General features: G+C 43.0%; 1 protein-coding gene across 2 annotated transcripts in view; it reads left to right on the top strand.

Moving 5' to 3' along the window:
- GRIK4 (glutamate ionotropic receptor kainate type subunit 4) overlaps positions 1-24,264 on the top strand; it is a 759,832-nt gene that overhangs the window by 478,859 nt on the left and 256,709 nt on the right. For both annotated transcript variants that reach the window (XR_009632086.2, XM_060787230.2), the window contains exon 4: positions 12,427-12,524. Coding sequence is in view for 1 of the 2 variants with exons in the window: in XM_060787230.2 (XP_060643213.2) it covers positions 12,427-12,524 (98 nt within the window). In the remaining variant the exon portion in view is untranslated. The remainder of the gene's footprint in view (positions 1-12,426; positions 12,525-24,264) is intronic.

Raw genomic sequence — 24,264 nt, 5'->3', positions numbered from 1 at the left:
TGACATTTGGGAATTGTCGTTACTGGGATTTATAGTTCAGCTACAATCAGAGAGCGTTCTGAGCCCCACCAACGACAGAATTGGGGCAAACCTTCCAAACAGAACCCCCATGATCAACAGGAAATACTTAAGGCCATCCAGTCCAACTCACTTCAGCAGGGCGATAATCAAAGCCCTCCTGACAAAGAGCCATCCAGCCAGAGATATAGATAAATATGATTCACACACAGAGATATAGATTTGAAAGGGACCCCTAAAGAAGGACAATGATATGTTGCATGTTCCAGAGTAGGCAAACCAGACAATCTCCACATCAACACTGACAAAGAAACAGCAAGGAATACTGTTTACCCACACAAGCATAAAGACATTACATATATTAGAAACCAACACTTTCCAATTACTTTATTTTCCAGGTCACCAGACTGGGCCACAGCAACGCGTGGCAGGGGATGGCTAGTGTTGGATTATTATTATTATTATTATTATTATTATTATTATTTACCACAACAACCCATAAGTACATGCTTGGCCAGACATCCTTTTATATAAGTGTTTCAGTCTTTTCACTGCCAACTAGATCGTAACCATTACTTCCTGCATACCACATGTATTGCATCATGTGCCCCAGGCCGCATCTACACTGCCATATCATCCAGTTCATGAATGCAGATTAACTACATTGAACTGAATTATATGGCAGTGTAGATTCATATAATCCAGATATAGCCTCTGTAGTTCACAGTGAGCATGCAAGTTGAGAGACTGTGGGAGTTGTAGTCCATAAAATGATTTTTTTCAAGATTTGACAGGTTTGGTGTGGTGCTCTGTAAAGCATCCCAGAAAGACGAGTCTTTGGATTCCCCTTCATGCCCATAGTTTTTGGCATTAGCATACATCTCTCTTTCCTTTTTTGATTGTTCTCCTAAATTAATGCATTAAGTCCTTGAATATTATTTGATCAGCTAATTGGCCACGTTCAAGGAAAAGAGAAAAATCCACATAAAATCTAAATGTTAAAGAATGCCTTGGAAAATTCCAATTTGGAGTTATGATAGTCTGGGCTACGAATACACAATACGAGTTCAATCCCTTATTTTTTTATTCCCCTCCTCTAAAAGCCAACTTTCCTTTGTTTCTTTTTTATTATTATTATTTCATGCAGGAGGTTTCTTTCTAAGCCAAAGCGAATGCAAAGACTTCTAAATCAAGTTCATGGATGGCTTGTCTCCGTGCCTCTATACATATAGAGAGAGGCAAGGATATTGACTTATTCTTGTGAGAAAAGCACCCGTAAATTAAGCTGATCTGAAATGATCTGACTTTCTTTAAAAAAGGTTATTGATGGGGGCAGTCTTTGCAATTACAAGACGAACTGTCTTCCCTGCCTTTCCAAATCCTTTCATAGAAGGCACTGTGGTCTAGTCAATCATATCTCTGTCTGACTCTCTGTTTTCTCTGGAGGTCTAGAACTGAGTTTCTTCCAATGCCGGCCTGAACCACATTGTCTCCTGTGGCCTTCTGCTTCGTGAAATCTCTAAAATTGTCTCTACTCCTAAAAATGCGGAGAGAAATCATCCTTCAGATGTTCAATTTGGTCTGTCCACCTAGGCTTAGCGAAGCATAATAGGATGGAAAGAGGGGTTACATATGTTTCTGCTGAAAGATATCTGCTACCAGGTGCCACCATGGCATTGCACATTGTCCTCTCTCTTGGCCAGCCTCAAAGGTCAATGTGTAATGGATCACAGGGAGGAAGAAAAAGGATTATATGAGTCAGCAAGTGAAGCTCTCTCTTCTAATTGAATTCCAAGCAATATCCATGTAACAGTATGCAAAGGGATCATGGAAGCTAAATGAGAAAAAGACTTTGGAAGCATAAGCTTTTGCAGATTTAAGCCTTCCTCATCAGGAGCAGACGGTTTTGTAATGAAGGCTTCCAAAGCTTCTGTTGCCTACTTCCATCTCTCACTTGGTCAAAGTCCTCTAATTGAGAGCAATCATGGAGCTGGAGAGGATGCTGGTGATAGTGTTTCATTTTGCTCCACGGAGAGGCAGGAGAATTGGACTGATCGACTATATCAGTTTGGACCTAGTGTATTGATTTCCCTTCCCATTAGACCCGATTAATAAGTGTTAACACATTCCAGATTAAACAATGAGAGATAATTCTTGGTTGCTCCTATTTTACTTACAACAACAACAACAACAATCTGCAAGGAAGCAGATGAAACAATAGATCACATCCTCAGCTGCTGCAAGAAGATCACGCAGACAGACAACAAGCAGAGGCATAACACCGTTGCTCAGATGATTCATTGGAGCTTGTGCCACAAATACCATCTGCCTGCAACAAAGAACTGGTGGGATCACAAGCCGGAAAAAAGTTACAGAGAATGAACATGCAAAACTCCTCTGGGACTTCTGAATTCAGACAGACTGAATTCTGGAGCACAACACTCCTGACCTCATGATCATGTTAAAAAACAAAGTATGGATTGTTGATGTCGCAATCCCAGATGACAGCAGGATTGAAGAGAAACAACTGGAAAGCTGACATGATATGAGGATTTAAAGATTGAATTGCAAAGACTCTGGTGCAAACCAGTAAAAATGGTCCCAGTGGTGATCGGCACACTGGGTGTAGTGCCTAAAGACCTTGGCCTGCACTTAAATACAATCGGCGCTGACAAGATTATGATCTGCCAGCTGTAAAAGGGATCTGCACACATTATTTACTGATACATTGTTTACTGATACATCACACAGTCCTAGACTCTTGGGAAGTGTCCAATGTGTGATCTAATACAGCAGCCAGAAGAGTGTCTGCTGTGGACTCATTTTGTGGTGTTTCAAATAATCTTTATTTATACCCCGTCACCATCTCCTCAAAGGGGACTCAGAGTGGCTTACATGAGGCCAAGCCCAGCGATACATTACAGCAACATAAAATATAAACAACAAAATAACATCACAATAAAATAAATAAACCAATCAAGTAAAATAAACAGTTCAAAATAACATAATGGAAAATCAAACAGAGTGGGTGGGCCAAATGCACGACATAAAATGATAAAACGCTGGATGAGATAGCAATGAAAAGGTACATTAGTCAACATACATCTTGGAATACATTTATACTTTGTACTGTCAAGTTGTCCCATAGTGATGCAGTTTTCATTTGTAGTTATAGACTCATAGAATCATAGAGTTGGAAGAAACCTCATGGGCCATCTAGTCCATGGGCCATCTAGTTCCTGCTTCTTGGCAGGGGCCAAGAAGCAGGAAAATCACATTCAAAGCACCCCCAACAGATGGCTATCCAGCCTCTGTTTACAAGCCTCCAAATAAGGAAGCTTCCCACACTCCGAGGCAGAGAGTTCCACTGCTGAACAGCTCTCACGGTCAAGAAGCTTTTCCAAATGTTCAGGTGAAATGATCCCCAACTATAACCCTGTGCTTGTTCCTCAATGAGAAAATGGGAGTGCATGTATGACTACTGCAATATTTGGGGGGGGGGGGAAGGAGAGTGCCTAACCCTTTGCCATTAGCACCAGAATAATGAATAGAAAAGTTCACCATGCTGTATATATGATTGGTGTTCTCTCTCTCTCTCTCTCTCTCTCTCTCTATATATATATATATATATAGCCAATTATTCATACATATATAGACTCATAGAATCAAAGAGTTGGAAAAGACCTTGTGGGCCATCCAGTCCAATCCCCTGCCAAGAAACAGTAATTTTACATTCAAAGCACCCCCGACAGATAGCCATCCAGCCTCTGCTTAAAAGCCTCCAAAGAAGGAGTCTCCACCACACTCCGGGGCAGAGAGTTCTACTGCTGAACAGCTCTCTCTAACAGTTAGGAAGTTCTTTCTAATGTTCAGGTGATATCTCATTTCCTGTAGTTTAAAGCCATTGTTCCATTGTGTCCTAGTCTCCAGGGCAGCAGAAAACAAGCTTGCTCCCTCCTCCCTATGACTTCCTTTCAAATATTTATACATGGCTATCATATCTCCTCTCAGCCTTCTCTTCTTCAGGCTAAACATGTCCAGCTCTTTAAGCCACTCCTCATAGGGCTTATTCTCCAGACCCTTGATCCTTTGAGTCGCCCTCCTTTGGACACATTCCAGCTTGTCAACATCTCCCATCAATTGTGGTGCCCAGAATTGTGGTTGGCGGGGATGAGAGACGGGGCCTTCTTGGTGGTGGCCCCATGGCTGTGGGACTCCTCCCCAGTGACATCAGAACAGCCCCCTCGAACCTTAAGCTTCAGGAAGAACCTTAAGACCTGGCTATTTAAGCAAGCCTTTGGGGATTAATATGACCCATAAGTATGATGGAAGAAGGGCAAAGCAATTGGTTCAGTGTTTACAAAGCTCATTTGGTGCAAGACTTTTGATATGTTTTAATGGTTTAATGTATATATATTGTTTACAGTTTTATAATACTGTATTTTACTGATATTGTTATTGTTTGAATTTGGCATTGAATTATTGCCATGGTTTGTAAGCCGGCCTGAGTCTCACTCCGGGGGGGGGGGGGTGAGAAGGGTGGGGGTATAAGTACAGTAAATAAATAAATGGCCTACTGAAATAAGAACATGGATGTGTGAAAAATTTGGATGCTAGGGAAGGTTGCCCCTGGTGGCGCAGTGGGTTAAAGCACTGAGCTGCTGAGCTTGTTGATCGAAAGGTTGCAGGTTCGATTCCGAGGAGCAGCGTGAGCTTCCACTGTCAGCCCTAGCTTCTGCCAACCTAGCAGTTCGAAAACATGCAAATGTGAGTAGATCAATAGGTACCGCTCTGGCAGGAAGGTAACGGCGCTCGATGCAGTCATGGCGGCCACATGACCTTGGAGGTGTCTATGGACAACGCTGGCTCTTCGGCTTAGAAATGGAGATGAGCACCACACCCCAGAGTCAGACATGACTGGACTTAATGTCAGGGGACAACCTTTACCTTTAGGGTAGGTTGATCAAGTCCATCAATGTAGAATGTGGTCCTCCTCTTTTCTCACTGTCTTCTACCTCACTAAGCATCACGTCTTCTCAGAATATAGCCAAAGTAGGGCAGTCTTAACTGAATCATTTCAATTTTGAGGGAAAATCTTTTTTAGCAGTCCACATTTTCTGCAAAACTCTTCCCCAACACCTCATTTCTTTTTTTTTTTCACTGTCCAGCTTTCGCAACCATATTCATAAATGGGAAATACAGTGGCATGGACCATCTTCATTTCAATGAGGTATCTTGACACTTCAAGATCTTGTCTCGTTCCTTAATAGCTGCCCTTCCAAGTCTGTATCTTTTTCTGATTTCCTAACTGTAGTCCCTACTCTGATTAATGACTGAACCAAGGAAACCTTGAACTATTTTATTGTCTTCATCATCTGCTTTAAAGTTTATCTTTACCAAGTGTTTTCACTCTTTCCAATGAGCCATGTCATGTCATATGTCCACAATGCAGTAGCCTTACTTTTATCACCTTGTCTCTAATGAGGTCAGACTTCATTTACAATCAGAGTTGTTTATCTGTTCTTCTGGTAGTTCATGGTGTCTGATCCAAACCTACATTTCAAAGGAGTTATCTTCTTTCTGCCAATTTCCTTCAATGTCCAGCTTTCACAATTCTGCAGACAGTTTGAAAATACCAAGCCATGAATAATCTGTGGATCTTATCTAGCTACTAGGCATGTGCGATCCATTAAAAATGGTGCAAAAGTACTTACAAAATGGGGGGGGGGGGCTTCATTTCTAAAGTGGTGGGTCTGTTGGTGACTGTGGAGCCCTATTCTTGATCTGCATCTTCTCCCACAGTGAGGGCATCGGTTTCCAGGTGGAAGGTGGTCTTGGTCGAGGTTTGACACACCTTCCTCTTGGCACATTTCTCTCTTTCGCCCTCCATTCATACCTCTTCAAATTCTACAGCACTGCTGGTCACAGCTGACCTCCAGCTGGAGCGCTCAAGGGCGAGGGCTTCCCAGTTCTCAGTACCTATGCCAGAGTTTTTAAGGTTGGTTTTGGTTTGTTCCTGCCCACCAACATTCCGTTTTCCATTTTTGAGTTCGGAGTAGAGCAACTGCTTTGGGAGGCGGTGGTCGGACATCTGGACAGTGTGACTGGTCCAGCGGAGTTGATGGCAGAGGACCATCGTGTCAATGCTGGTGGTCTTTGCTTCTTCCGGCACGCTGACATTTGTCCGTTTGTCTTCCCAAGAGATTTTCAGGATTTTCAGGAGGCAGCGCTGATGGAATCGTTCCAGGATTTCCATGTGACGTCTGTAGACAGTCCAGGTCTCGCAGGCATATAGCAGGGTTGGGAGGACAATAGCTTTATAAACAAACACCTTGGTATCCCTACAGATGTCCCGGTCCTCAAACACTCTCTGCTTCATTTGGAAAAATGCTGCAGCCGCAGAGCTCAGGCGGTGTTGTATTTCAGTGTCAATGTTGACTTTTGTAGAGAGGTGGCTGCCAAGGTAGCGGAAATGATCAACATTTTCTAATGTTACACCATTAAGCTGTATCTCTGGCATTGGAGAGGGATTGGCTGGCGACTACTGGAAGAGCAGACACCAGCCAATCGATGTTCAATGACAGGCCGAGCTTCTTGTATGCTTCTCCTTGCTTCTCTGTGGAAGATTAGTATCCTGTTCTACAAAAAGAAAAAGGAACTGATGCAACAGCAAAAGAAACTCTCTCTGCATGGAATAAGCCATGGCTGGGGGCATCTTTGCTTTCTTTCAGTTCCTTTTCTCTAAATCCATTGGATGTTTTCACGTGCAAATGATAAGCCCTTTACACCCCGCTGCACAACTGTTTTTTCTCCTCTTGCAATTGTTGGAGTCACTATGACAACTTAGTCCCTTTCCCCATCATCTGTTCTCCTCCGCTATCCGTGAGACAATGGATGACAAAGCATGCACCCAACTTTCCACCTTGACACATGTAGAAAAAATGCCCTTCCACATACAGACACATGCCGACAAATAAAGCTCCTCAAAGCTCAATACTCCAAAGAATAATGGGAAGCCCTCGGGTCTCAGGAAAGACGAAGGAGGGCTTCTTAAGCAGAAGGTACTTCCCTGCAAATTGTTGGTATTCTTGTTTGTAAAGAGCTATTCAAGGCAAAGGCCAAGTACTTGGCAGCTGTTTTGCAGAGAAGAGAGAAAATCAGCGTCAGTGCTCTGAGATGAATAGGGCAGAGGTCAGAAATATTGAGGAGATAAATGAATTTCGACTAAAGGGATAGGTCCTTGTCCCTGATTCAGAGTGGTCTTTGACTCTTGCTTGTCAATTAGAGAACTTTACCAAATGGTGTCAAAATGCTCCTCGCGCAGTGACAAGAAAACAGTCCTGGCCATAGATCTAACCGTTGTTCTCTAGTAGAGTTGTCAGGTTGGAAACTATAGGCAAGTCCTGCACCTTTAGTGGTTGTGTAGAAGAGGAAATGCCAGCAAGTGTTGCTCAAGCAACACCATTTGAAATCCCCACTTCTACACAACCATTGAAGGTACAAGGGTCCTCTCTAGTTTTCACTTTGGCAAGCCTATTCTAGAGACTATTCCTTGGGCTGGTTGCAGGGTTTTGTATTCTGCCAGTGGTGCCTCACTCTTTGCAATGCTTAATGTTGACTGAAGGACTGGAGGGAATTTCATGGATGGGGCAGATCCTTACTAAGGTTTGAATGGAAATTATGTTATGTGGATTCAAACTCCAGGAAAAGAGATTCCACCTAAACTTCTGAATGGGAGTATGTCTTCTACAGTGGAAGAATCTGCCTGGGAGTGGAATAGAGTTTAGTTCTCCAGAGGTTTATAAGCAGAAGCCAGGTAGCCAGTTGTTGGGACTTCTCTGATTTCTGCCAGGCAGAATAGGGTGGACTGGATGACCCTTGGGGGCCCGTCCAACTCTGTGATTCTGTGTCAGAATGCAAATACAATCATAGTTGTTGTATGGATTGTCTTTCAAATGACCCATCCCTCTCAATGCTCCTATGGCAGGCAGCAGTGGCAAGAGACTAGGTCTCCTTCTTTTTGCCTTCCTTCTTCTACCATATTGCTGCTGCCATCCATACTCTTTTTCCAAACAGGTAAATTGTATAAAATAGGGACAAGAACTGTGTAGGAAGGTGATTAGGATTGGGAAGATTATTGACAAGCTGGAAGGTGTCCAGAGGAGGGTAAAATGATCAAGGGTTTGGAGAACAAGTCCTATGAGGAGCAGCTTAAAGAGCTGGACATGTTTAACCTGAAGAAGAGAAGGCTGAGAGGAGACATGATAGCCATGCATAAATATATGAGAAGTAGTCATAGGGAGACCTCATGGGCCATCCAGTCCAACCCCATTCTGTCAAGAAGCAGGAATATTGCATTCAAATCACCCCTGACAGATGGTCATCCAGCCTCTGTTTAAAAGCTTCCAAAGAAGGAGCCTCCACCACACTCCGAGGCAGAGAGTTCCACTGCTGAACAGCTCTCACAATCAGAAAGTTCTTCCTCATGTTCAGGTGGAATCTCCTCTCTTGTAGTTTGAAGCCATTGTTCCGTGTCCTAGTCTCCAGGGCAGCAGGAAACAAGCTTGCTCCCTCCTCCCTGTGGCTTCCTCTCACATATTTATACATGGCTATCATATCCCCTCTCAGCCTTCTCTTCTTCAGGCTAAACATGCCCAGCTCCTTAAGCCACTCCTCATAGGGCTTGTTCTCCAGACCCTTGATCATTTTAGTCGCTCTCCTCTGAACACATTCCAGCTTCTCAATATCTCTCTTGAATTGTGGTGCCCAGAATTGGACACAATATTCCAGGTGTGGTCTAACCAAAGGGGAATAGAGGGGTAGCATTACTTCCCTAGATCTAGACACTATGCTCCTATTGATGCAGGCCAAAATCCCATTGGCTTTTTTTGCCGCCACATCACATTGTTGGCTCATGTTTCACTTGTTGTCCATGAGGACTCCAAGATCTTTTTCACACGTACTGCTCTCGAGCCAGGCATTGTCCCCCAGATGTTATTGTTATACACATATGCACTGACAAACCCACACATGGAGAGAAAGATTGACATAACATTGACTTATCAGTTTTCTAGAGATGGAGGACCTGCGGTGGTCCTCACTATGCCAAGGTTTTATTCATCACCATTTGTGACTAACCTATCTAGAGAAATAATATATGCAGGTAAAAGAAGATCGGAGATGGATGTTGGAACTCTTGAATAATTTCTTCAGCCGTCATCATCTCTCACTCTTAGTACCTTTGTCAAAAGGAACGATTTTTGTCCAGTTTTTCTGCAAATTCGGTGGTTTCTCTGCGGTAGAGAGATGTTCTCATCCCTATTAGGAGAAAGGAAAGAGAAAGCAGGATGACTTAATAGGCAGAATTGTGAGTAACTCCCAAGAGCCCTGGCTCCTTGCACCAGCCTCACAGCGCTGCATTATGCATTCATGGCTTTCTTTTAAGAAAAAGAACAAGGCGGAAAGTAACCATTATGATAATGTCCGAGTCTCTTGATAACGCAGACTGTAGGCTTTTCTTCAGTAATTTCCCAATAATGTATGTTGGGACTGCAATAACGTTTTTCCAAAAAGGATTAGAAATGGCACCAAAGTCACTTTGTGCCTGAATGAAATCATCCAGCTTGGTTGCTTCGGTTTCAGATTTGGATTCCCTTCCTCTTGAAGAGATGTGCGTGATCCGGAGAAATGGATAGCAGGGATGTTGTGATACATTAATGTCACTTAATTACATTTTACAGAGGGCAAATAGAGTGTCCACACCTCCTGAACCCTATTGTCCTTCCTGCCAAGATATCAAGCTTGTGTATCACCCTATACTTGGCCTCCTTTGCTCCCAATTAATCTTCCTTCTCTCCGTTTAGTACTTCTGACATTGTCCAACTCTTGGCTCCTGGGGGGCATGGCATGGAATATAGAGGACATCGGATTAAATAATTTAATAGGATTCAATGGAGAGAAGGGAAACATGGACATTATCCTTCTCAATATGTTGCTGTAACAAGAATCATTGCCTTGCTTAATATATGCAATTAACTACAATTAAAATAGTCCTATAGCAATGCGAAATGAGTCTGGGACGTCTTGTTGTGGGTCAGTGAGTGGAAAAGGAGAAAAAAGTGAGAAATTAAGGCTCGTGTTTTCCATTGAAATAATTAAATGCAAGCTTTTTCATCCTTTGGGACCTTCAGGCAAGGAATATTGGGTTCAAGTGTGTACTTGGCTGTTAAACTCACTGGGGACCAGTGACTGTCTCTCAGACGGATCTCCTTCTCAGGAGTATTGTGAGGGGGGAAATGAAGGGAAGGGATGCTGCTGTCTTTCATTGTTAGAGTGCATGAAATTCATGCAGAGATTCACATGTTCTGTCTGCAGGTGAATAAATGAAGTTAGATGACAGTACCAGGGGAGACTGCAGTCATTTAAGGAGGAATTACTCAGTGAGATGGACCAAAGCTTTGACACCACTATGGAGCAGCTGTGCGCAAGCCGATGTGGTGTAGCTGTAAAAGAGACAGGGTGGAATAAGGGAGAATCAGGCTCAGAGTCCCAACCAGATTCAGGTATCACTAGAGCTAAGCCCGCATTGTAGAATCAATGCAGTTTGACACCACTTTTAACTATTGTGGCTCAATTTATTTATTATTTATTTATTTAGAACTTTTATATACCGGTCTTCTCACCTCCGACGAGGGACTCAGTCCGGTTTACAACAGAGGATTCATACATAATAGTTTAAAACATCACATCCCCTAATACACTAATATAAAACACATTAAAATACAATTATATAATTACATAAGGCCAAGTCGTCAGAATAAAAACACTCAATGGCTGGACTTTGGTTCCGTTTAAAAGGATACTGAAGGGGCTTGTTTCCCATTGAGACAAATGTACTTTTGGTGTTGTTGCTTATTTGTTCAGTCACTTCTGAACATGAGGAAGAACTTCCTGACTGTGAGAGCCGTTCAGCAGTGGAACTCTCTGCCCCGGAGTGTGATGGAGGCTCCTTCTTTGGAAGATTTTAAACAGAGGCTGGATGGCCATCTGTCAGGGGTGATTTGAATGCAATATTCCTGCTTCTTGACAGAATGGGGTTGGACTGGATGGCCCATGAGGTCTCTTCCAACTCTTTGATTCTATGATTCTATGATTCTATGATTCGTGACCTCATGGACCAGCCCATGCCAGAGCTCCCTTTGGGCTGTCACCACCCCCAGTTCCTTTAGAGTCAAGTCAGTCATTTCAAGGATACCATCCATTCATCTTGCCCTTGGTCAGCTCCTCTTCCTTTTTCCTTCCATTTTCCCAAGCATCAGTGTCTTCTCCAAGATTTCCTGTCTTCTCATGATGTGGCCAAACATACTTCATCTTTGCCTGTACTATCCTTCCCTCCAATGAGCAGTCGGGCTTTATTTCATGACGTATGGACTGGTTGGATCTCCTTATGGTCTAAGGCACTTTCAGAATTTTCCTCCAACACCACAGTTCAAAAGCATCTATCTTCCTTCGCTCAGTCTTCCTTATGGTCCAGCTCTCACATCCATAGGTTATTACAGGGAATATCATTGCTTTAATTTTTGGTAGCAAGGTTAAATCACACAGAAGTAGAGTAATTGGAACTATCCAGGGTGCTGAATGTTATATATGAGGTCCATCTATACCAGTGGTTCCCATCCTGTGGTTCGTGGACCACCAGTGGTCCTCAAGAAAAAAATATGGTCCGCGGCCTCACCATTACAACACTATTGTCTCAAAACCATGTGGCAACGAGAGTGATTGGTCTTGTGAAACTGTCTTATAGTACCGAGGCAATGGGGATATCGGAAGGGGAGAGGCTAACTACCCACGAAAGATTACTACCACTACATCAGTTCTAGATTATTAAATATGTTTTTCTGTGGGTGAGCAGATGACAACTACTGGAGGGTAAATGTTCTGTATCAGAAACAAGAACTGATGTGGTCTATCCAATGTCATTTTCTGATTCAGCACCCCAAATAACCAAACCAAATCTAAAGTTGACCAAAAACTGATTCGTAACCCTTTTGGTACTAATGTTGGAGAGCGGTCCCTGGTCAAAGTGGTCCCTGGTCAAAAATAAAAAGTTGGGAACCACTGTTCTATACTGTAGAGTTAATGTTGTAGGTTTTACGCCATTTTAACTGCTCCTTGGAGAATGTAAGGAGACCAATGTAATAAATAAGAAGTGCCATTGAGAAACAAGGCAAGTTGTCCTGAGCATGCCTTGCTGGTGATCTTCATAGAGTGTGGTTGTCTTCTTTTAGAAACAGTATGATATGCAGTGGGATCATTTAATCCAGCATGATGATTCTTATGTCCTTACTTGTGCCCATTTAGCAGAGTTTACCAGTAACTCTTCTTTCCTCTCTCCATGGGGATCTCCAGTGTGCCAAATCCTTCCCAAAGGAGTGGTTGCTGTCCTGGGACCATCTTCAAGTCCAGCTTCCAGCTCTATCATCAGCAATATCTGTGGGGAGAAAGAGGTAAGTGGATGAAATCTTGTCCCCAAATACCATTATTTAGGATCAGCATGCATGTTTACAATCAAGGAGCAAGATGTGGGAGGACATGACACAAGTCAGTGGCAAAACATGTTTGGATATGTCCAGGTTCTCAGGTTCAGTACCAGTTGTCTCTACCATATCCTTCAGTTGAAAGGATCTGGTCACAGATGATGGGAAGAAGCAATGCCAAAGTGATATAAAGAATATTTGAAAAATCTTGAAAACATTGTGCAAAAATGAATCTTGTGTTCTGATATCACAAAACCCTGATGAGGAGAATCCTGAATTGGCAAGAACCTTCGTAGTTTGGTACTTAATCTCTGCAAACTTCATACCAATTCCTAATTACAAAAATAAATCTGTGATATGTTCATCCCTAGATGTAAGTTTTTTCGGGACCCCTGGGGGGGGAGGGTCGCAAGGCTGTGTCAGAAGGGTCGCCAAAGACCACCAGAAAACACAGTATTTTCTCTTGGTCCTGAGAGTTCTGTATGGGAAGTTTGGCCCAGTTCTATCCTTGGTGGGGTTCAGAATTCTCTTTGAGTGTAAATGAACTATAAATCCCAGCAACTGCAACTCCCAAATGCCAAGGTCTATTTCCACCAAACCCCACCAGTGTTCACATTTGGGCATATTGAGTATTCATGCCAAGTTTGGTCCAGATCCATCATTGTTTGAGTCCACAGTGCTCTCTGGAGGTAGGTGAACAACAACTCCCACACTCAAGGTCAATGCCCACCAAACCATTCTAGTGTTTTCTGTTGGTCATGGGAGTTCTGTGTGCCAAATTTGGTTAAATTCCATCATTGGTGGAGTTCAGAATATTTTTTGATTGTAGATGAACTATAAATCCCAGCAACTACAACTCCCAAATGGCAAAATCTTCTCTCTTTTTTTTAATGATAGTCACTCCTTGGGTTAGTAAGTGTCTTGTGGCCAAATTTGGTGGCAATTCATCCACCAGATTTTGAGTCACTCAAAATGAACAGAGCATATATATTTAGATAGATAGATAGATAGATAGAGCAATTTAAAGCAGTTTTAAACATCCCAGGACCTAATTTAATTTGTAAAACAATGGGATCTAGTTAGAGTTTGATCCCTTAAGACCTACATCAAAGTACATTACACATTAGCCATTGTCAAAGGCCTGTTTACAGAGCCATGTCTTGAGTTCTTTCCTGAAAATTGCCAGTGTGGGAGCCAACTGGTCTCCCTGGGAAGGGTGGGCATTCCAGAGCCGTGGGGCCAGAACCAAGAGGACTCTTTCCTTTGGCCTCACCAACTGTGCTTGTGACGGAGATGGGACCATGAGAAAAGCCTCCCCAGCAGATCTCAAGATCCGAACAGGTTCATAGGGGGAGATGTGGTTGTGCAGATAGGCCAGACACGAACTGTGTAAGGCATTAGCATTTACGTGATATATGTGGCCCCCTTGGATTTCACCTGTCTTCCTCTTTCCTTCGAAGTTGTTTTTTCCAATGGAAGATCTGCCTCATCTGTTGCCCAAATGGTGGACTTGATGTAATATTTTATAAATTCAACACTGCTTTGTGCCGATCCATCTCCATTCCCAAGAAAGAACACGGAGCGCTCATAATTCATCCATTTAAATCCTGGTATCGTCTTTCTCCGGCTTAGTGGACTGTCCGGCACATCCCTCGCTGCCAAGCTTTTGGAATGATTGAAAGTCAACAAGTCAATAGGAGGCATTCACAAATGAATTGTAGTCTTTTGCTGCCTTCAAAGTGTGCATGACTCAGAGAGGAGATGATTTGACGGCCAAGTCCATGCCCAAAGTTTTAATGCTGCGTCTCAAACAAAAGACTGGCCAAATCCAAGCAGAGCAGAATAAAACAAAGGAAAAATATAGAAAGTGGCCACAGGACACATCTTTTGTGTTATTTTTGAAGGGCAGATTTTATCCCATAGGGTTACAGAGCTAGGCTTGGAGTTGTCCCCATCTGTCCACTAGACCCATGGAACTAACCAGTGCTGTTCTCTGCATCATTTGCTTGCGGTCCTTGTGACATTTGCTGGAAAAATAGAGAAATGGTATGCAATGGGCCCAAATTTATTGTCAGTCACTGGCGCATTGTAGAGGAGGGAGACCTTTTAGTCTCCATGTCAGAAGACCTGACAAGTACGTACCTTGTGAAGTCTCATCTGACCATGGTGGTCCACACCTTAATTACCTCTACACTGGACTATTGCAACACACTCTACATGGGGCTGCCCTTGAAGATGGCCCAGAAACTTCAATTGGTCCAACAATTGGCAGACAGACTGTTAACAGGAGTGAACTACGGAGAGCGGTCTACCCCCCTGTTTAAGGAACTCTTTTGGTTGCCATTCATTTTCTGGTTCCAATTCAAGGTGCAGGTTATCACCTACAAAGCCCTGAATGGTTTGGGACCCGCCTACATTCATGACCACATTTCCTTTTACAATCCTGCATAATCTCTTCGATCCTCAGGGAAAGCCTTCCTCTCACTCCCACCTCCATCACAAGTGCGATTTTTTAACACTCATGTCCATTACTATAGTGAGTGATATATCAAGGATAGGTTATTCAACCCATGCTTGGAAATTTTGATTCAAGTGTTTTAAGAAGAAGACTTGAGGACCATCTCAATCTGAGGCCTTGGTGAGTTGCTTCCTTGAAAGTAGATAACTCTCGGTTAGAAGGACCCGCTATGGTTTGCTTATCATATCTCTTGATGTCTAGCATTCATGTCTGTCATCTCAAGAAGGATGCCAGAATGAGAGAAGCTATTATAAAGGATTTCACATGGCCTCAGGTCAACAAAGGGACTTTCCAAAGGTCTGGAGAGGCTACCTGTCTTATTCTGTTGCAGGTAGAACAACAAAGAATCCCATTACGTCTTGCAGACCCTTACGTTCGATGTGCCAGAAGATTTCTGGAACTTCAGAAATCTTTTATAAAATGGTGAAGTGGGATACAGGATACAAAAGCTGGTGGAAAATAAAATGTGCTAGGCTTTAAAGCAGGCGTGGGCAACTTTTCAGGATGTTGAAATGCTCAAGAGAGGTTGCTTTATTGTCAGTGTTATCATTGTTGTTTCTCTAGCTTTCAAAAATGAAATGCAATCATTTTACATCTATGCAAACTAGATTTAAAAATAAACTAAATCACTTAAAATGAACTCTTCCATCAGTGTTATTGAATTCATGACATCTTCTTAACTTGGGCTTTCCCCCTCATCCTTGGGTGAAGATCCTGCCAGACTCTTCTTTTTCCAGAGACAGATCTCAAGCCCTGAGTCATCGGAGAGGGCCTTTCAAAGAATTTAGTTCCAAGTGTAAAGGTGCCTCTAGACTTTGCTATTTTTCAGTAGTTGGAACTCAAAGAGATTAAAAGAAGCTTGTACCGGGGCCAAGGGGCACCCTTTCCAGTTTCATTATTCAGGAGCTTGAGACATAGTCATTAATCTTCTCCCACGTTGACCGCTCAAGAAAGCGTCTGAACTTTGGAGAGGTTTGGGAAGCAAATCAGCCTCTAAAGCTTGTTGAGTAACCAGTCTGATTTTGTTCACATCTTATATTGAGTGGGATATATATATATATATATATATATATATATATATATATATAGTCAGTGAAATTAGCAATGCCTTGCAGTTTTAAGATCTGTGATGACATCCCTCGTGTCTTGAAAACTCTAATGTTTTATTCCTGCTTCATTATTTGGACTTTTCCGATGGCTTTGCTCCAATACATCCCTTGGAAAATTGTATGAGTAAGCGGATTTCTAGATTGTGCATTCCATCTTAGAAAGGCCCTTCACACAGAAGTGTGTATGCAAATTGTCTATATAGGTGAGTTTCTAGGTTGTGCATAGCATTTTGGAAACATGAAAGGAGACATCTTTCATTCAGAAATACTTCTTTGCCTGCAAGAGAACATTGCAAGGACCATTGATGGTGACAGTGAAGGGTTTTTAAGCAGAGATACATCAATTCCTTCTCATCTTAGAATAATAGAATCAAAGAATTGGAAGAGACCTCATGGGCCATCTAGTCCAACCCCATTCTGCCAAGAAGTAGGAATATTGCATTCAAATCACCCCTGACAGATGGTCATCCAGCCTCTGTTTAAAAGCTTGAAAAAGAAGGAGCCTCCACCGCACTCCGGGGCAGAGAGTTCCACTGCTGAACGGCTCTCACAGTCAGGAAGTTCTTCCTCGTGTTCAGATGGAATCTCCTTTCTTGTAGTTTGAAGCCATTGTTCCACATCCTAGTCTCCAAGGAAGCAGAAAACAAGCTTGCTCCCTCCTCCCTGTGGCTTCCTCTCACATATTTATACATGGCTATCATATCTCCTCTCAGCCTTCTCTTCAGGCTAAACATGCCCAGCTCCTTAATCTTGGGATGTTGTTTCCTTACAATGGAGTGCAGAGATCGTCCCATTTTGTACTACATCTCCCAGAATTTCCAACCTTTATTTATTTATTTATTTGCAACATTTATTTATTTACAACATTTCTATCCCGCCCTTCTCAGAGCAGCTAACACAGGCAGCAATTCGATGCCACAATATACAATAATATAAGAACCATAAATACATCATAGATTAAAGCAATAACAATATTTATACAGTCATAGTAGCCATTTCCATTATCATAACAATTGTCATGTGGTCCAGTTCAGTGTCCAAAGTGCCATTGGGCCTACTAACCAAAGGCCTGGTTCCAAAACCCTGATTTCACTTTTTTCCTAAAGGAAAGGAGGGAGGATAATGATCTAATCTTGCTGGGGAGCAAATTCTACACGTGGGGGGTCACCACCAAGAAGGCCCTGTTCCTCATCCCCATCAGACGCATTTGCGAGGCTGGTGGGACCGAGAGCAGGGCCTCCCTGGTGGATCTTAAACTATGAGGTGGAGCATAGAGGGACAAGTAAGCTGGGGCGGAGTCTTATAGGGCTTTATGGGCCAAGACCAGCACTTTGAATTTTGCTCAGAAATGGACTGGCAGCCAGTGGAGTTGACATAGCAAGGGGGTGGTGTGCTCCCTGTATGGTGCTCCAGTGAGCAATCTGGCTGCCGCCCATTGGACTAGTTGAAGTTTCCGAACAGTCTTCAAAGGCTACCCCACATAGAGTGCGTTGCAGTAATCTATTCAGGATGTAACCAGAGTGTGAACCACCGTGGCCAGATCAGGTTTCCCAACCTTCTGGATGAAGGAATTTGGGAGTTGTAGTCCAAACATGTTTGCAAGTTCTGCCAGTAACCCAATGAGAAACAGAGCATCAGAATCATCATACAGACCTTTGAAAATGATGGTTGCCCTTGAAGGCAGCTTCTGAGATGAATCACCCTATTTCCCATCTATCCTGTTACGAGAGTTTTGGAGAGGGGCATGCTTGTCTCTAATCTGTCATCTCCATCTGAAGTAATCTTCTGTTGCATGTTATGTATTTGCGTGGCCACCAAAGCTCAGATGGAGATCATCCTTCAGTGCTGGATCACTGATTGCCAGCCATTAGCAACTCTTCCTTATATCCGTCCTAATTTACTTCATTGCAGTCTCTTGATCTCAGCTATTTTTCATTTGTTCCAGCTCAAGTGTTCTCACTTTTTTGCCAGCAAGCCAGCTGCTAGAGTTTTGGCTTCCTAAACCAAGTACAGATATGGGTCCTAGGGCAGATATTGTTATACTTTTGAACCCCTCATCCCCAAATGCATGTGCATAGTCCAGACCTACAAAGTGAAGCATCCACATTGACTTGTTGCAAGTTGTAGTGTTTTCATGGCTGATGACTTCTCAAAATCCTCCTTGCATCGGACATGCTGGCTGAGGGATTTTGGGAGCTGTAGTGCAAAGTCTTCCTTGTTCATTCGTTCAGTTGCTTCCGACTCTTCATGACCTCATGGACCAGCCCACTCCAGAGCTCCCTGTCAGTCATCATCACCCCCAGCTCCTTCAAGGTCAACCCAGTGACTTCAAGGATACCATCCATCCATCTTGCCCTTGGTCGGTCCCTCTTCCTTTTTCCTTCCATTTTCCCCAGAATAATTGTCTTCTCCAAGATTTCCTTTCTTCTCATGATGTGGCCAAAGTACTTCATCTTGGCCTCTACCATTCTTCCCTCCAATGAGCAGCCGGGCATTATTTCCTGGAGGATGGACTGGTTGGATCTTCTCGCGGTCCAAGGCACTCTCAGAACTTTCCTCCAGCACCACAGTTCAAAAGCATCGATCTTCCTTCACTCAGCCTTCCCTATGGTCCAGCTCTCACATCCATAGGTTACTATGGAGAATACCATTGCTTTTACTATGCGGATCTTTGTTGCCAGTGTGATGTCTCTACTCTTCACTATTTTATTGAGATTGGACATTGCTCTCCTCCCAAGAACATCTTCTGATTCCCTGGCTGCAGTCTACGTCTGCAGTAATCTTTGCACCTAGAAATACAAAGTCTGTCTCTGCCTCCACTTTTTCTCCCTCTATTTCCCAGTTATCAATCAGTCTGGTTGCCATAATCTTGGTTTTTTATATTTAGCTGCAACCCAGCTTTTGCATTTTCTTCTTTCACCTTGATTAGAAGACTCCTCAGCTCGTCCTCGCTTTCGGCCATCAAAGTGGTATCATCTGCATATCTAAGGTTGTTAACGTTTCTTCCAGCAATTTTTACCCCAGTGTTGCACTCATCAAGCCCTACACATCGCATGATGTGTTCTGCATACAAGTTGAATAGGTTGGGTGAGAGTATACAACCCTGCTGTATGCCTTTCCCAATCTTGAACCAGTCTGTTGTTCCATGGTTAGTTCTTATTGTTGCTACTTATACAGATTCCTCAGGAAGGAGGCAAGGTGATTTGGTATGTCCATCCCACCAAGAACTTGACACAGTTTATTATGATCCACACAGTCAAAGGCTATTGTCAATACAACAGAAATAGATGTTTTTCTGAAACTTCCTGCCTTTCTCCATTATCCAGTGGATATTGGCAATTTGGTCTCTTGTTTCTCTGCCTTTTCTAAACCCAGCTTGTACATCTGGCAACTCTCTCTCCATGTCTTGCTGGAGTATTCCTAATTATAGCAAATTTGGTGTGAATTGACCCTGGATTGATGAATATGATTATCTGATTATCTGGCTTTGGATCTATGCACAATAGTCATCTAATGTTTACATAAGTTGTTTAATGTTGTTTTAAATTGTTGTTTAATTGCTTTTAGTTGTTCTTGTTGTTGTTGTTTGGGCATGGAATAATGCCAATTTTGTAAGCCGCCCTGAGTACCCTTCTGGGTGATAGGGGTGAGGTATAAATGTCATAAATAAGTAATAAATAAATAATTGATACTCAAATTGTGCTCTTAGCGGGGGGGTTGATATTTTTTATCATCCAAACTGAAGTTGGGAGAAAGGCATCATGGATCAGAGAATACAGGCAGAGTTACATAGCAAGAACAGCAGAAGGTCATTCAAGGTCTCACAGCCGAGACCAGAATTTGACCCCAAGACTTCCTTTGACAGGTCCCTTCACTCAGTCCCTCCTTTTTACTGCCAGGTTCATAGTCCATCTGTCCTCTCTGGATGATCAACAGGCCCTTCCTGTGGATGCTCTGCTTGCTTTAGTTAAGAGACGCTGCCTGGAGGCACACAGCCTGCCTCCCTCCCTCTTAATCAAGCCGAGGCTGAGGTCTGCGGAGCCAAATTGAGGCAGAGAGCAACTTATTGCTCTTTAACTTTTCTATTACCAGCCAAACTGCTTATGCCTCCAATAAAGCAGCTCCCTGCAAGCTGCTTAACAGCTTTGCCCCAAGAGAAGCGTTGATCGCAGGCACAGGGCAATCGCTTTCGGGAGCCCAGGTAATGGAAGCGAAGACGTCTTGACATTTCCCCTAACACAGCATAACCAGATGTTTCCCTTTGTGGTCTCTTATGTTTCTTCTGAATCTTTTCAAAAATAGAAGTAAAGAAACAATTCCTTCTCTTTTTCCTCTTCTTTATTTGACAAAACCCCTTAACCATGTCATCCTCTTGGATTTGCATTTCCATGTGCGCTCCCCTGGCATCAGGTTCTCCAGATGATCAGAGGAAGTCAGTCTTTGAAGAAGCTGCTCCAAACCCCTCTCAGGGCTTGGCGTTGCTGTGTTTCCCACAGAGAGCGAAAGAGAGAGAGAGAGAGAGCCCAACTCCCCTGCTTCCACTTTGATTTATTAATGCCAAATGAGCTATTATTAGGACTCCTGGCTATGGTGCCTCTGGAGAGCAAACATTATGCCTCTCTGCAAATGCAACACGGCACAAGCCCAGCTGGCTAGCTGCGTCGCGTGTGATCCTTCCCGAGAATAATAATCGGGATTGAGAGTGTTGCAGTCAAAGAGAGGAGATCTTGCAACGGCGGAGAGGATGGCTGCATTGATCTGGAGGACCCAGTTTGCTCAGGCCCTGCTCAATTTAGCTTCAAGGAATAAATTGAAATATCAAAGCAAAATTGCCAGAAGTACAACATATATCTTCATTGGTGACAAAGAGATGGAAAAAGATGCAGAACAGAAAAGATAAGCCAGGAAGTGTTTTTGCATATCTTCAGTTAACCAATTGTGGACAAAGTCTCAAGTTTGGATAGTCTGCTTCATGTTGCATTGCTCTCCTAGCTCTAAATGGCTAAGAGAGTCGTGTTGGTTTTCCGAAAGCTTTGACATGATATTCATAGGCTTAGGAAGGGGTAGTTCTGTTCCAGAGAGTCAACATGGTATAGAGCAGTGTTTCACAACCTGGGGGTCAGGACCCCTGTGGGTTTCACAAGGGTGTGTCAGAGGGGTCGCCAAAGACCATCAGAAAACATAGTATTTTCTGTTGGTCATAGGGGTTTTGTGTGGGAGGTTTGGCCCAATTCTATCATTGGTGGAGTTCAGAATGCCTTTTGATTGTAGGTGAACTATAAATCCCAGCAACTACAACTCCCAAATGTCAAGGCCTATTTTCCCCACACTCCAGCAGTGTTCACATTTAGCATACTGATTATTTGTGCCAAGTTTGGTCCAGATCCATCGTTGTTTGAGTTCATAGTGCTCTCTGTAGGTGAACTACAACTCCCAAACTCAAGGTCAATGCCCACCAAACCCTTCCAGTGTTTTCTGTTGGTCGTGGGCATTCTGTGTGCCAAGTTTGGTTCAATTCCATTGTTGGTGGAGTTCAAAATACTCTTTAATTGTAGTTGAACCATAACTCCCAACAACTACAACTCCCAAATTATGTTTCATAATTACAGTTATGAAGTAGTAAAAGAATGTTATGGTTGGGGGTCACCACAACATGATGGACTGTATTAAGGGGTCGCGGCATTAGGAAGGTTGAGAAACACTGGTATAGAGGTTTGACTGTTGGATTTTCCGCTCAGCCATGGAAACCTCCTAGGTGACCTTGGATGACCCACATACAACAAAACAACAAAACTTTATTTATATACTGCTCTCTCTCCCCGAGAGGACTCAGAGCGGTTTCCAAGTAACAGCATCAATACATACAGAGTCAACAACATAAACATAAATTTAACAAAGCAATATAAACATAAAAAATCACAATGGCACATATATATTTAAAATAATCCTGCCTGTTCAAGGCAATTTTAAAAGGCCGGGCTGAGGCTAGTGCAATTTCTAGAGGGCCTGGGAAATTAGGTGCAATGCAGGTAGCAACAATAATAGGTATAGTCTATTATTAGGTATAGTTCATTTCCAGTACCTAATAGGAGGAAGTGACCTGGATAAGTGGTAGAAAAAGATATGGCCATATTCAGCAATATCTGGGGCCAAGCTAGAACTAGTCATCCTCAAAGGTTTGTTTAAACCACCAGGTCTTCATGCTCTTATGAAAGGAGAGGGGGGATGGGGCCTGTCTTATTTCTCTAGGAAGCATGGGGCCACCACCAAGAAGGCCCTCTCTCTCATCCCCACCAACCATGCTTGTGACAGTGGTGGGAGCGAGAGGAGGGCCTCCCCGGAAGATCTTAAAATTCACGCCAGTTCATAGAGGGAGTGCGATCATGACGCTAGGTGGGGCCCAAACTGTTTAGGACTTTATAGGTCATAACCTGCACCTTGAATTTGGCTCGACAACTTATTGGCAGCCAGTGAAGCTGTTTTAAAAGGGGCGTTGTATGCTCCCTATAGCTTGCTCCAGGAAGGAGCCTGGCTGCCGCCTGTGGTACCAATTGGAGCTTCAGGCCATCTTCAAGGGCAGCCCCACATAGAACGTATTGCAATAGTCCAATCTGGATGTAACCAAGGCGTAGACCATGCAAGTCAGACTTCACGAGGTATGGTCGCAGCTGGTGCACAAATTTGAGTTGTGCAAAGGCCCCCCCAGTGACTGGGAACACCTGAGCCTCAAGTGACAGCGTTGAGTCCAGAAGGACCCCCAAGCTACATACTTTCAGCCACAGAAAAACCAGTAATAGTTTCCCATAACAATGTTGAAAATGACTTGAATGCATGCAACAACAAGTCCTGTTCTTCCTTCCCCACTGGGAAAGACAGAGAAAAAAGGTTTCAGTGTTCACAGAGAGAACCTCTTTATCAGGACCAGGACCAAAACAGAACCTTTCTGACATCTCCATCAACCTTTAGACTCAGTTGTTCTTTACTTAGGAACTCAAATGCAATCCAGTGGGAAATGTGAGCTTCAAAGCAAGTAGCATTGTATTAGGAATGTCATCCTTTGCTAATTTTATTCTTTTTTTCGTATCAGGAGCAACTTGAGAAACTGCAAGTTGCTTCTGGTGTGAGAGAATTGGCTGTCTGCAAGGACATTGCCCAGGGGATGCCCGGATATTTGATGTTATTGTGCTATTGCGGTTTTTAATGCTTATATTGTCTTGTTAATTTTATGTTTATGCCGTTTTCTTTGTATGTATGTATTATGTTACTTGAAACCACTCTGAGTCCCCTTGGGGAGATAGAGTGGTATATAAATAAAGTTTTGTTGTTGATGATGATGTTTGACATTTTACCATCCTTGTGCAAGTCTTCTCTCATGTCACCGCATGGGGAGCTGAAGCTGACAGAGGGAGCTCAACCCACTTCCCCAGATTTGAACCTCCAACCTGTCGATCATTAGTCCTGTCGGCACAAGGGTTTAACCCATTGCACCACCTGGAGCTCCAATTTTATTCTTGAAAGACAAGTAATTTTTGCAGTTTTCTTCTTGCTGCAAGAAAGCCATCGAAAACTGTAGTTTTTGGATACTACTACTCACAACTCAGGACTTATTCTGCACAAAATCCATCCAAGATTGTTTATGCAGAAAACAAAATGTTCTGCATAAAAATCAGCAATGATATTTCTGCACATAAAGTGCCATTTCCTGTTCCAAACAGCCTGTTTCCTGTAAACATTTCTTCATAGTGCAAACTTGTGTACATTTTTACCAATCCAGGATTCTCCTCACCAGGATTTCCCATCATTTTCCAAGTATTTTTTTCCTGACTATTCTCAAATCCCTCTTTATTCCTAATGAACGTGTGACATGCCCGGTTACAGCATAGTATGCTAGGACTGTTAGTCATGTAATTATATGGCATTCAATCATATCCATGGCTTTAGGTATCAGCGATCTAGCCTGAAACTTTATTTCCAGTGGATATGGGGGTCTTACTGTATTACTCTCCTTGCCAGTTTTCCTCAAATACAACCTGCAGTAGTGATACAGGCTAAACACTCCAACCAATTCTATTATGACTCTATT

This window comes from Anolis sagrei, chromosome 7 (genome assembly GCF_037176765.1).
Source record: "Anolis sagrei isolate rAnoSag1 chromosome 7, rAnoSag1.mat, whole genome shotgun sequence".
Taxonomy (NCBI): Eukaryota; Metazoa; Chordata; class Lepidosauria; order Squamata; family Dactyloidae; genus Anolis; species Anolis sagrei.
This window is presented reverse-complemented; position numbering and strand designations above follow the sequence as displayed.